The sequence below is a fragment of the Saimiri boliviensis genome, chromosome 12 (genome assembly GCF_048565385.1).
Source record: "Saimiri boliviensis isolate mSaiBol1 chromosome 12, mSaiBol1.pri, whole genome shotgun sequence".
NCBI classification, from domain to species: domain Eukaryota; kingdom Metazoa; phylum Chordata; class Mammalia; order Primates; family Cebidae; genus Saimiri; species Saimiri boliviensis.
This window is the reverse complement of record NC_133460.1, coordinates 82,612,517-82,626,948: the sequence shown is the minus strand read 5'-3', so window position 1 is coordinate 82,626,948 and position 14,432 is coordinate 82,612,517. Positions and strand designations below refer to the sequence as shown.

The window sequence follows — 14,432 nt, the reverse complement described above, 5'->3', positions numbered from 1 at the left end:
TGACTCAGCCCCCAGGGAGCTCCATCTTGCCTTTCACACCCTATGGGTGCCAGAAGGCACCCAGCCAGCTGCTCAGCATCCCCCAAACGTCGCTGGCTTCTGCATCTTGGGATGATTCAGAGGGCCAGACTGGGTCTGTTTCAGGAAAGAAAGATGTGATTTCTCTCAAAGACCTTGGAGAGCTCTTTCTGCCCTCCCTGGGTGACCCCAGCTGGGGACCCCCACAGAAAGCATCTGCATTTCCTTTGGGATGTGCACACTCAGGTTGAAACATAGGAAGAGGTGAGGGACCCAGTGGATGGGGTCTGTTGCACTCCTTGGGAGAACCTGGCAAGCTGGTGCTCCTTGGAGGGGCGGGAGGAGGCCTCAGCCCTTGTGGCTGTGGAGGGGCGGGAGGAGGCCTCAGCCCTTGTGGCTGTGCTGCTTCGGGGTGACCTGGGCTCACCAACTTCCTGCAGGGCCCTTGTTTTCTCCAGACGGGAGGGTGATGTGAAGAAATTGACTGTGGGACACCTGAGCTTTTATGATTTAGACATGAACTCTGAGCTTTCATTCATTCAATCAGCCAACAAACATTTATTGGGCACCTATTGTATGCTAGGCATGGTTCTAGGCACTGGGGAACAAAACAGATGAAAAGTTCTGCCTTCATGGAGCTGACATTCTAGTAGGACCAGACAGAGAAGGAAGAGAATTCCATATTCCAGTGAGAATATGGAATTGTCAGCAGGTGGTCAGAGCTGTGGGACGAGAGGGTTAGTGAGAGATAGAGAGCAGGGTGGTGGTGCAGTGGTGGTGGTGGTGGTTGCTAATTTGGGGAGCGTGGGCAGGCAGGGCCTCACTGAGAAGGAACAGGGAAGCAAGGGCTTAAAGGAGGTGAAGGAGGGAGCCAGGGGTGTGAATGTCTGGAGGAACAGCATCCTGGACAGAGAACGGCAGGTGCAAAGTCCTGGAGGCAGGAACATGCCTAGAGCCTCAGTGCAGCGAGAAGGGAGTTCCGGATGGAGAACAGTGAGACAGAGAGGAGATGAGTAGTGATGCCTTTTAACCTTTTGTCTTGAGTTCTTAGAAACAGATCCAGCAGGTCTAATAACTTTGGACGTGTTAATGTCCTCCCATCTGAGATGCTAATTTCATCTTACTGTTAAGTGGTGGGACTTTGCCGGGAGAGTTGCTCACACCTCAGCAGCAAAGCCTCCTGCTCCTCCGGGGCTCTTTCACACAGGGACTCAGGACTCGGATAGCAGAAAGGGCCTTGGTTCAACTCCCAGCACCTGACATTTCCTAGGCTGTGTTACCTTGCAAAGAGCATTCAGCCTCTCTGAGCCTCAGTTTCCCTAATGAACCTCATCCGTTGCCTCATCTGTAAAAATGGGCTAATAACACAGGCTTTCCACCCCTACCTCTCTTGATTGTTAAATTTAAATTAATGAGATCATAAATGTGAAAATGCCTTTTGCATTGAGTGGGCAAGATGAGCGTCAGGAAGCTCTTTGTTTTCATCAGTGAAGCCTGTGGGAAGGGGCTGTCTGCGGCTCCCACTCCCCTCCGCCACTCTGCTGCTTACATGGTGTCGCACAGGGCCCCCGCTGACTCTCACTGCGCCTGGCCACACGCTGACTCAGGGACACTCATCCAACACTCACGGGTCCCTGAGAAGGCTCGCCGGGTTCCCCGGAACATTCTGGGTCTGACTTGCCCCGCTGCGTGTCCAGGTGGACTCCCAGCCCATTGCTGTGGTTGGATGGGACTGGGTGGGCCCAGCGGCTCCTCCCCAGCGCCCCCTCCTGGTTCCTCCTCCAGGTACAATGGCCCCAACCTGGTTCTGAAGTACGACCGGGCTCAGAAGCGGCTGGTGAACATCGCTGTCGACGAGCGCAGCTCACCCTACTACGCGCTGCGGGACCGGCAGGGGAACGCCATCGGGGTCACAGCCTGCGACATCGACGGGGATGGCCGGGAGGAAATCTACTTCCTTAACACCAATAACGCCTTCTCTGGTAAGGGCCGGGTCTCAGGCCTCTTCCTGCTTCCTATCATCTCCCAGCACCAACTCAGGGGTGGCCATGGGAACCCTGGCCCTTTCTCAGGCAACTGTCACTGGCCCTCTGGGCACTGCGCCCTGCTGCCTTCAGGACCTGCCTGGGTCCCAGAAGGACTCCTTCTCTTGCGCATGAGCCAGTGGGTCTCATCTCATGAACCACAGGACAGGGTGAGCAGAGACCGAGGCACTCCCTCAGACTGTCCTCACCACTGCCTCCTAGTGTGAGCCCTCCTGACCCCTCCCCTCCTCTCCAGCCCCGCTGCCCTGCCCTGGCTCAAGCATGCATCACTCTCACCTGGGTTACGCCAGGACCAGAAGACGCCCCTAGAATTGGCCTCCAAGCTGGCTGTAGGGGACCTTTCTAAAATGTTCTGAAATCCTTCAAGTGCCCCCCACCACTCTCAGCCAAGCTTATTTGTTCATTCCCCAAATTCTTGCCAAGCACCTACACTATGCCAGCCTAGAGGTGCTGGGGATACAACCGTGAGGAAGACAGGCCTTGAGTTCATGGAGCCTTTTCTGGCAGGAGCTTCTCTAACAGAAGTGTGCATCTGAGTCCCCTAGAGGTCTTGTGCAAATGCAGACCGACTCAGCAGGTCTGGGTGGGACCTGAGACCCCGCACTTCTGATCCGCTCCCAGGCTATGATGACGATGCCTCTGAGTCACGGACCACACTTTGAGTAACAAGGTCCTGCACGCTGGGGAATGGATGAGGGAAATGGATGCCCAGAAGGCTAAATGACAACGACAATAATAACAGTTAATAATAGGTAGCACCTATTGTGTGTCAGGCCCTGATCTAAGCGTTTCCATTAATTATCTCATTTAGGCCTCACACGCCTTAATTAATAGGTACCGGTAAATACCACTGTACGATTGAGGAAACTGAGGCACGAAGAGGTTACCTGACTTGCCCAAGGCCACACAGCTTGTAAGTCGCAGGATTCAAACCCAGGGGTCTGACTCCAGACCCTTCCCCTTAATCAAGATGCTCTACGGCTTTCCTCAACCCTGTGTCCTCGTGGCCTCACAGAAAGCCTGGCTCGTGGTGGCTGCTCATCTCACGATGTGTGGGCTGTGCTCTTGTGGCAGCCCCCAAACCAAAGTGGTTTCCCACCCCTGATGCTCACACTGCCTCAGGCTCTGCTCTCAGGATCTCAGCCCAGGCCTGTGGGGTTGTAACATCTCTGTGGAAGTTCCAGGCCACAGTGTCCCCCGGGGGGATGTAGGGCCCTGGGTCCCTGTGGGGCCAGGTTGAACGTGCAGTGGGCCCCTCCAGATGGCAGCCCACTTTTGGGTCGGCTTTGTATGAAACCCTGTGGTTCAGACTTGAGCAGTCATCATCCTGGACCTCCCAACCTCCTGGAGGCCGGTGACTGCCTGGCTGTGAGGATCACCCTCCTTGTGCCCCACCCCCACCCTGGCATATGCACACCGGCTTTCCCCTGAGCTATGACATTAGCTTTACTGGTTGTTGAGCCCAAGCCAAGATCCAGCCCCTAGACTGCCCCTGATGTTGAGCCCTACAGTTGCATGAATGGGAGAGGAAGAGGTTGGGGCTCATGCCAGGGGCTGGGGCAGGCAGTGCTTCCTGGCTGGCATCCAGCCTGGTGCAGCCAAGAAACAATGAACCACAGCCCCAAGTGGTGTTTTATGGGTTTTCATCTCATCTTGCCACCAAGTGAGACCTGAGAGATAGTAATTATCCCTACACAAATATCAGGGCATGATTATGCAGCTGGATTTACTGCCCTCTCTCCAGCCAAGCCAAGATTGGATTAGGACACAATTAATTGATGGGCCGATCAACTCTTCAATGTGGGACAAGGTCAGGAAGGGAGCAGTGTCAAGGGACGCCTGTAGAAGGGGTGAGTCCCGAGGAAGTCTCCCGGAGAACTGTGGATGTGTTGGCTCGGCAGGCAGATGCCAGAGGAAGGAGAGAGACCATCCCCTATTCACCAAGCACAGAGCACCTGCAGTGGCAGCCCGCAGGTGTCTCTGAAGCAGCAGCCCCTCCCACGCTCTTAGAGTGCTGCCTTGTGAATCCCAGAGCCCTGGTTCCCTGCCCAGGCTGCACATTAGGGTCACCTGGGGAGCTTCCAACAATCCCAGCTAAGCTGCACTCCAGTCAATCGCATCAGAACCTCTAGGGGTGGGACCCAGTCACCAGATGGTAAAGACCTCCAGGTGATTCCCCCAAACACCAAGGTCAAAGGCCGCAGTCATAGCATGACTCCTCAGAATCATGCTCAGCCCCACAACCCTACTCATTTATTAATGCATTCATCCATTGGACAAATAATTGTTGAGCACCTACTATTCTAGGCACTGAGGATGGTTCAGTGAATAAAACACAAAAGCCTACCCTCATGAAGTTTACATTCTGTCTTCAACACAGCCTTGTGTTTCTCTGGGTATCTGAGTCCCCTCTCCCAACCCGCTGCCTGGACTCTAAGCTCCTTGAAGGCAAAACCTTGTATTGTTCATATTGTGGCCCCCTTTGGCCCCAGCTGGACATTGCATATCCTAAGAGCTATATTAAAATCTGATAAATAAATCCCAGGAAGAATAGGAGGGCATGAGCCTCTGGAACTGAGAGAGGGTTTGCCAACTGAGGGAAATCAAGAAAGGCAGGCACAGTGGAGGCCCCAGAAAGGCCCTGGGCTCCTGGGACCGAGGGCACAAGTGTGCATTGGGAGAGACCAGAGCCAGTTCCTGGGGTGGGGGTGAGGCAGCAGTGCCCAGCAGCCTCAGTGCTGGTGACCTTCTGTGGGTTTGAGTTAATTTTTCAGTTGAGTGATCCCATTGATTCATCGACAGTGGGCGGGGTGTGGAGCAGGGACATTGTGTCGAGTCAGCACTTCCTCGGGCCCAGCTGGCATGGTACTTGGCCATTGCCACCCTACCCTGCCCGCTCTCCAGGGGCCCCCAACCAGACCAGGCATCCTCATGGTATTTGGCTATACCCATGGCATGTGCCAGGGTGCTGGAGCGACCTGTGGAAGCCTGGTCCCTCCCCCCTCCCTCAGCCAGCCTTTGGCATGCTAGCATTGGAGTTCCTGGAAGAGGACTAGCACCTTGCATCCCAACAACATCCTGTGGGAGTCATTTTGTACAAACCTGGGGTCTTCCCCTTATTTACTGTGTGATCTTGGACAAGTTACTTGACCTCTCTCAGCCTCAACTCCCGCATCTAAAATCATGCCAACTTCTTAAGCTCAACTCCCGCCCATGGCTCCATAGACTATATCCAAAGCCTTTCCCATCCCATCCCTCCCATAGGAGGGGTTCCCATCCAGAACCCCAGGTTGCCTTTCTGACTTTCTTTCCTCCATTCTTCCTCTTACTAGCTGCCTTCCCAGCTGAGAGCTTCTTACTTGCTGTTCCCTCTGCCTGAAATGCTTTTCCCACTGATGTTCTCCAGGCTCACTCTTTCATTCAGGCACCCCTCCGGTGAGATCTTTCCTGAGCCCCTTGCCTAAAATTGTGTCCCCATTACCCCCTGTGCCCTTAACTGGCTTTCTTTTCCTTCACAGCACTGACCACTATCTGAAAGTACGCAATCTTTGTTTGCTGTCCATCCCTCCTACGAGGGTCTTAGTTCCATGGGGGTGTCTTGTTCACTGCCATCCTCCAGGTCCAAAGGAGTGCTTGGCACTCAGTAAGCATTAAATACATGGTTTTGAATGAACACCTGAGATAATTAATGGAAGCACTCATTACAGTGCCTAGGACTTAATGAGCACTCCACACAATAGCCATTCTAGTCCTGTGGCTCTGAAGAAAGCCAGAGCCTCTAAGTGTCGTGGGCAGAGGGAAAGAGAGACTGTGGGAATATTTCCCAGCCTGTGGGAAAGAGAGACCGTGGGAGCAAAAAGAAAAGGACCATAGTGTAACACTGTGCAGACGAGGGTCCCAAGTGGAATGGGGTCAAGGGCTGAGAATTGGCAAGTAGGTAGGAAAAGGGAGGAGGAGGAAGACTGACCACCATTCCAAGAGGGCCTGGGCCAGGAAACCAGCTTATAGCTTCACTGACCTGGGAAAATACAAGCCACTGAGTAGAATTTCAGGCAACACCACTCAGTGAAACCAGGTAGGATAGTGTGCAGGATGCAGGGGGACAAGAGGCAGGTGCTGTCACCTCCCTCCACGTCCAGGAACCCAGGATCTTCTGCAGCTCCTGGTCAGAGTCCATCCCCTGGGTTGCGGGGGGAGGCGGTTACACACTAGCTCACCCCAGCTACTTTACTGAATAGCCCTGAGGGTTCCTGCCCACAGGGACTGGCCTGGAGTCACGAATGGGAGCATGGGTAGCGATGGGTCAGTGTGAACTGTGAGCCCCACCACTACCGTGTTTTCATCATCAGTTCCACAAAATGATGATGGCAGATCTGCTGTGTGCGGGGCACTGCTCAAATAATTCCTGTGTCTCCCTCCTTTCTACACAAACAGCATGTGCAGCTCGTGGTTCCACTCCTTGCTCTTTTCATTTAACAATGCATTTTGGATTTGATTTCATGGCGGTACACAGAGAGCTTTCTCATTCATTTTATGGTTGTATAGTACTCCATTGTGCCATTAATTTAATTGGTACTCTATTGATGAAAGATGACTTGCAGTCTTTTCCCTTTGCCCTTACAAAGCATGCTACCAAATGAATAAGTTTGTACAACATGCCATTTCCCACATGACAGGAGTACTTGTGAGTTCACAGAAGTAGAATTACTGCATCAAATGAATATACATGTGTAGTTGCTGCCAAATTGTCCTTCCTAGGGCCACTGCTCAGGACGTTCCCCTCAGCCAAATATGCAAGCAAGCACTTTCCAAACTCACAACACAATATTTCATCTATTTTTCAGTATTTGCCAATCTGATGGGGAAAAAATTGATATCTAAGTATAGTTTTAATTTTCATTTTTGTTAAAATGAGGGAGGCTGAAAATATTTTTCTAATTTGGAATCTCTTGTCTGCTCATACCCTCTGCCCATTTTGGTACTGATTATTGGTGTTTTCCGTGTCGAGTCGTAACACCTCTTTATAAATTAAGGAATTAGCCCTTTGTCTATAGTACAAGTTGAAAATACTTCTCCCTTGTTTGCCTTTTTTTTTTTGTCTTTGCTCTTGGTAGATGTTGTAATGTGGAAGTTTTTCATTTTTATAGACTTGGATTTATCTTTTTTTTTTTTTTTTGGCTTCTGACTCTGTCATACTTCAAGAGGTCTTCAGCAGGGGCTTTTATAACTTCTTAGAGAGGAGAGGAAGCAACAGTCACCAAGCCAGAGAGATGGGTATTCAGGTGGGTGGTACTTCCAGCCTCTTCTGCCTTTGCAGCAGAGGAGCTGTCTGCTCTTGAGAGAAGCATCCCTGGTTGGGCAACTCCTCCACCTAGTCCCAGTTCCAACCACACCCAGACACCCTGTGCCGCACTTCTCCAAGTGTGATGCAGGGACCAGAAGCACAGGAATCAGCTGGGAGCTCTTAAAAATGCAGACTGTTAGGCCCCACCCCAGACCCCCTAGACCAGAATCTGTATTTAATCTCCGAGAGCTTCCTGAACCCAGCCAAGTCCGGGATGTACCACCCTACGGCTCCATCCTCTTTCCCTAGGATTCTTGAGGCCCTAAGATGGATTCTAGGGTCTCCTGATCCCCCAGCCAGATTTCACTTCGATGCAAAGTCCTGATCTGCAGCTCTCCCACCATGGGCCAAAGCAGCACAGTAAGGAATATGGGGCCCCAGAAGCCGTTCCCATGGTCCTAGCAAGGAACGAGGTTCCCTAGGAGCTGGGACTGCCTCCCACAAGCGACCCCAGCTCTTCAATAACCTGAGAGAGGGCTCTGCAGCAGACAGACACCTTACAACAGTGTACAACCTTAGGCAAATGATCTCACCCTCTGAGCCCCAGTTCCTCTCTGTGAAATAAAGACTCCACCCTCCTGGCATGGCTACAGAGAGCACTGAAGGAGCTGATATGGGCAGAGTGCCTGGTGGGAGCTAACGGGTTTCCCTCTTCGCCTTGGGATGGGGGAAGGAAGGCTGGGGTCAGCATTTTCCTGAATGAGTTCTTCCCCGAAGCCATCACTATGTTGCTGGTTTTCCCCTGACTAAGTCTTACAAAGCCTTTCATACTTCACATCGCAGTTGGCTCCTGGGTTGAGGATCTGCTGTGGTCACGTGCTGTAATTTCCTGGATGATGGTGGTGAGGATGATGGTGGTGTTATTATTTATTTAACTTATCATGTGCCAGGGATTGTTCTCAGCACTTTACATACATTATCTAATTTAACCCTCACAGCAACCTGGTGAACAGGTGGCCGTTCTCGTTCCATTTTACAGATCAGAACAATACAAGTTCATGAGCTGCCCAAGGTCCACCTAGAGGAAGGGATGTTGCTGGCTACCTCCCCAGCCCTGCTGTTTGCCTGATGAATGGGGCTGGAGGCTCGGGCTCTACCTTGCCACGCAAACCTGCCCACCCTTCTCTCTACCACCAATACCAGACCATGAGTCAGGCCATCTCCCGGGTGGGGAAAGCCCCAGGGGGAGAAGGCATTCCAATCCAGTGATCCTTAGGAAGAGTTCATTTTAACCCAACCTCACGCTCCCAGTGGCTTCATGGCGCCCTCTCAGTCCCCTTTACTAGTCTTCTGATGCCTCCTTCTCTGTCCCAAATGTGGCTTCTCCCCGGGACTCAAGGGACCTGGTCTATGGCCGGGTCATTCCCTTTTCCCTAGCTCCAGACTCACTGCTCTGCAAGTAGTCATGCCTCATGACCAGTGACCTCTTGGCCACGCTGTGTTCACTTTAAATGCAAACTGTCTGAGGCCAGCTCCTGCTCACCGCCAGCGAGCTCAGCGTCCCTGCTCAGGTCACTGTTTTCCCACTTTGGACAGCTCCCTCTCTCTCTCGGCCACACTCAGCCAACCCCCTCCCGCACTGGTGCTTCCTCTCCATCCTGATCAAGACTGAGCTCCCATAAAAGTGGCCACTCACTGCATTTTCTCCCTCCCTCTCCCTGTATTCACCTCTCACTCCCCTGCCAACTTCATCTTCCGGAAACACTGCCTTCTCCTGACTTTCCCCAGATCAGGAGCCACCAATGGCCCCTTTGCCCTCAGTCCTGGACTCACTGGGTCTCTCCTGCCCTGCCGTGTTTCTCCTCCACCACCTGCACAAACCCCCCTCCCTGGGCAAACTCAGTGTCCCCTCTGTGCCTTTTTCTTGCTATCCTGCCTAAACTGTAGAGTGCAGTGCCAACACAGGCTTTAGAAGCAGAAAGACCTGGGTTTGAATCTCTGTCTACCTCTTACTAGCTCTGTGGCCTTTGGCAATTGACTTAACCTCTCTACTCTCAATTTCTTTAACTGTAAAATGGGGCTATATCATCTCTCAAGGTGGATGCAGGGTTTAGGCAAGCTGGTGGTTGCAAAAAAAGAAAGGGCTTCACAAAGCACCAGACAAAGTGCTCCATACATACAGGAGTCATAGCTGTTGTTACTCTGACCCTTCCAGTCCCAGTTCAGGTGCCTCCTCCCTCATGAAGCCCTCCCTGATCACAGCGACCTCTTCCATCCTGATTTCATGGCATCTCCCAGATATACCATCCAGTTCTGCCCTGCTGGACTCTGCCAGCTGTAGGATCTTAGGCAAGCCCCCTTCTCTCTCATACCCCAGGTACCTCATGTGCAAAAGGGTCATGAAAATCGTACCCACCTAGTGGGGCTATGGTGAGGGCAAATGAGTGAATGTATGTGAAGTGCCAGGCACCTAGCAAGTGCGACAGACGTGACAGTATCATCCTCCTCATGGCTGTCTCCTGGCATCTCCTTTACCTGTCCCTAGTGTTGGGGATGGACTCTAACAGCATTGAGTCAGGGACCCATGTGTACTTCCCCCGGCCTCCCATGGCACCTGGTGTAACACCTGGCTTCCTGCAGGGCACGGAGGGCACCCAACCCTCACCTACAGACCCTTCCCTCTGGCCACCTGGTAACAATTGGTGGTCTTACTGGACTCTGAGAACTTCAAGGCTCCTTTAATGCCAAGACGCTAGAATCAAGGTGGAAATAGGAATCCCTAGACTTGTCTCTCATGGGGGCTGTGATTCCAGGGCCCCCTGCCCTGCCCCACATGCCCTCCTGTTTCTCCCAGCCCTCTACCTTCTCACTGTCTTTCCCCAGGGGACTCAAAAGAATGCCTCTCTCCCACTCCTAACAGAGCTGCTCTTCCCGAGCAGCTGTCCCTGCCCTCTCATGAGGGACTCCAGGACAGAGTGCAGCTCTTGTACAGCTACAAGGAGCCAGAAGGCAGGACTGCATGCTGACATGGGCCAGGGGCCAGTGCTGGGTGTTTATTGCCTGTGCCATCGACCCGCACAGCTCGCTGTTTATCTGTCTTCCTGACACACCTAATTACCCAGGTTGCAGCTGCCAGAGCGTTTGCTCTTCCTAAATCACGGGCTCCCATCTCTCCTGTCGCCCAGGCCTCCGGGCCTCTGCCTGCAGAAGGGCTGCCATTGATTTTGCCGTTCCCATTTATGATCTACAAGGCTCTGCATGGCTGTTACACATTTTACCTTAATTAGTTTATTCTTCTGGGCATCCCTGGTGAGATCGGGAGCCAGGAGGCTGAAGAGGGGGAGAGGCCAACAGCACAGGCACCCTAACACCTCCGGCTGAAGAGCTCTGAGCCTGACCAGACATCAGCAGTTTAGGACAGCGACTTGCTAAAAACAGCACCAGTTACGTAGGGTGCTAAGGAGTGGTCTACAAAAAGGGGTTCCATGGCCAAGATGCATTTGGGAAAGGCTGGGTTAAGTAACATTAAACAGGTAATTTGTTGCAGGTCTTTTTGAAGTTCTAATAGATTAATGTCCAGTGGGAATCTCCAAGAGGTGGGCAAGTGTGCAGCCTTTCCCAAGCTCAGATGATCACTGAGTCTTTTCTCCAGGCGCCTCCTAGAGCTCAGAGTCCCGCAAAGCACACTTTGGGAAACGCTGCCCTGGGTGGACAGGAGGAATTGGAGGTGAGAAGGCAAACAGAGGGATAGAGCCACCCTAGACCTAGTGTCTCCTCTTGATAGCTAAGGCGGGAACTCGGCAGCTTGAGAAATTTCTCTCACTGACACCAGAGGTGTCCATCAGAGCTCTGCGGAACGCTAGCTGCCACGCCCATTTTCTCCCTGACTCCACCCCAGCCCAGGCTTTGGTGGAATGTGACCCAGGCATTGCAGGGATGAAACCAGCTGGAGGTACAGCATCTAAAGGGGCCCTTGTTGGGCAGAGATGGGCAAGGGCTGCTTGCTGATGGTGAATGCTGGAGACCCAGAAGCCTGCAGGACCCATCCTCAGAGGCCCCCAGGCATCTGGAAGCAATAACAAGCCCACTGCTGCCCCCAGGACAGCCATGATGCTGGCAGCCTGAGTCCCAGTCCCCTCTTGACAACCCTGAAATCCAGAACCCTCTGAACGCTTCGAGTGAATTTTTTAAGTTTTGTGGGAAATTCAATTGATAGCAAAACCTGTCCTGGGCTAATCTGAGCTATTTATAGGCTTTATTTATCCCACTTAGGGTGAATATTCATAATTCACTGCAGAAATATTAATGTGTTTAATTACAGGGTGCTGCCTCCATCCCTGCTGGGGGGCGTTATGTAATAAACGGTGTGTGCACTGTTACCTTTCCAAAATCTGAGGGAAAATATCTAAATTCCTGAACACATTTGACTCTCAGGAGTTCTGAGGAGGGGCTGTGAACCCGGGGTCTCAGAGCTGCCGCCACACTCCCTCCATGAGTGTTTCTCATGTAATTTCCGCAGTCACGCTGGGAGGGAGGCACAGCTGTTACCCACAACTTTTAGATGAGGAAACCCAGACGTCAGGCCTTGCAGCTAACAAGACTCCGATGTGGGACACGACTCCAGCTGATTGAGTTGGGGCCATGTGCTTTTGTCCGGGTGACCCGCACCTTAGCTTCCCCGACGTGCATCCAAGCCGCAGCAGCTAGTGCAGGTCCCTTCTGAGCTCCACAGAAATGGGGCTGCGCTCAAGCCTCCACCTACTCTCACTCATCCTCACTCACACTCACACTCATCCCTTCTCACACACTCACTCACTAATCCCCACTCACACTCACATCCCACACACACACTAATCCCCACTCACACACTCATCCTCACTCTCACTCACTTCCTCTCACACTCACTCATCCCCTCTCACACTCACACTCATCCCCACTCACACTCTCTCATCCCCACTCACACTCTCACTCATCCCCTCACACACTCATCCCTACTCACACTCACACTCATCCTCACACTCACACTCACTTCCTCTCACACTCACTCATCCTCCCTCACACTCACACTCATCCCCACTCACACACTCACTCATCCCCACTCACACTCATCCCTTCTCATACTCACACTCATTCCCCTCACACTCACACTCATCCCCACTCACACTCATCCCTTCTCATACTCACACTCATTCCCCTCACACTCACACTCATCCCCACTCTCACTCATCCCCTCTCACATTCTCCCTCATCCCCACTCACACTCACTGATCCCCACTTGCACTCACTCTCACTCATTCCCTTCTCACACTCACTAATCCCCACTCACTCTCACTCATCCTCACTCACACTCATCCCTATTCACACTCACACTCATCTCTCACACTCACACTCATCCCCACTCTCTCTCACTCAACCCCTCACTCACTAATCCCCACTCACACTCACTCACTCATCCCCACACACTCATCCCCTCTCACACACTCATCCCACTCACACTCACACTCATCCCCACTCACACTCACTCATCGTCACTCACACTCACTCATCCCCACTCACACTCTCACTCATCCCCTCTCACACTCACTCATCCTCTCTCACACTCATCCCCACTCACACTCTCACTCATCCTCACTCACACTCATCCCCTCTCACACTCACTCATCCTCACTCACACTCACTCATCCCCACTCACACTCTCACTCATCCCCTCTCACACTCACACTCACTCATCCCCTCACTCATTCATCCCCTCTCACACTCACACTCACTCATCCCCACTCACACTCTCACTCATCCCCTCACACTCTCACTCATCCCTTCTCACACTCTCACTCATCCCCTCTCACACTCATCCCCTCTCTCAGTCATTCACTCATCCCCACTCTTGCACACTCACTCATTCTCTCCCACTCTTATTCTCTTACACACTCTTACTCTTGTGTACTCATCACACACCCTCACACACCCACTCTCATGCTCACACACACTCTTTCTCAGCCATTGTCCCACTCTCACACCTACACACTCATTCTCACACTCACGCTTTTTCCTCACACACTTGCTTTCACATACTCACACACTGTTTTTTGTTTTGAGACAAAATATCATTCTGTCATCCAGGCTGGAGTGCAGTGGCACAATGACAGCTCACTGAAGCCTCAACCTTCTGGGCTTAGGCGATTCTCCTGCTTCAGACTCCTCAGTGGCTGGGACTACAGGCCTGTGCCACCATGCCTGGCTTTTTTTTTTTTTTTTTTTTTTTGTAGAGATGGGATCTTGCCATGTCGCCCAGGCTGGTCTAGGACTCCTGGGCTCATGATCCACCTACCTCAGCCTCCCACAGTGCTAGGATTATGGGTATGAGCCACCATGCCCAGCCCACTCACACACTCTTACGCTCACTCACACTGGCTCTTACTCCTGCACACTCACTCATTCACTCATCTCACACACATTCCCTCTCACAATGCTCACTCTCACTCATGCTCACACTCACACACTCACCCACTCACAGAATCACTGGTTTTCACCAAACCCCTGCAGTGCAGAGCCGATGTCTCCAAAGGACCTGGGAAAGTAGTCCATCTATAGCATAGGAAAAACCACGTCTGTCGAATCACAGCTACCACTTTGGTGGGGGGACCATCCCAAACCTTTCCTGTGCACCATCTCATTTATTCCTCACAGTGAACTTGACTATAACTACCGCCATCCCCACTCGCGAGTAGGAAAACCGAGTCTCAGAGATGCTGGGCAGTATGCCTCGAGTCCAGAGCCTGGAGGTAGAATCCAAGCAGAACTGACACTGGGGCTGCAGCTCCTTTCCTGTAAACCCCGAGCTCTTGGCCCCTGCGCCATGCTGCCTCTTCCCTGTGTCAGACAGTCAAGTTCAGGGTTCTGTCCCCAAGTCTACTCTTCCTCAAGCTCATCTTCCCCGATTTCTTCAGCTTCTCCCTGTGTTTCTGTCCAGCCCAGGGGGTAGAACAGGGCCCCTCCTAAACTGTGAACACTCTGGGTCTTGCATTAACAATAAATTAACTAAGGGTGATGGCGGAGGAGAGAGCTCTGCCTTTCAAGTGGTCACT

At 52.3% G+C, this 14,432-nt stretch overlaps 1 protein-coding gene across 2 annotated transcripts in view; it reads left to right on the top strand.

The window, feature by feature from the left end:
• CRTAC1 (cartilage acidic protein 1) overlaps positions 1-14,432 on the top strand; it is a 163,252-nt gene that overhangs the window by 89,808 nt on the left and 59,012 nt on the right. For both annotated transcript variants that reach the window (XM_039465237.2, XM_003922322.3), the window contains exon 3: positions 1,804-2,000. In XM_039465237.2, the coding sequence (XP_039321171.1) occupies positions 1,804-2,000 (197 nt within the window). The remainder of the gene's footprint in view (positions 1-1,803; positions 2,001-14,432) is intronic.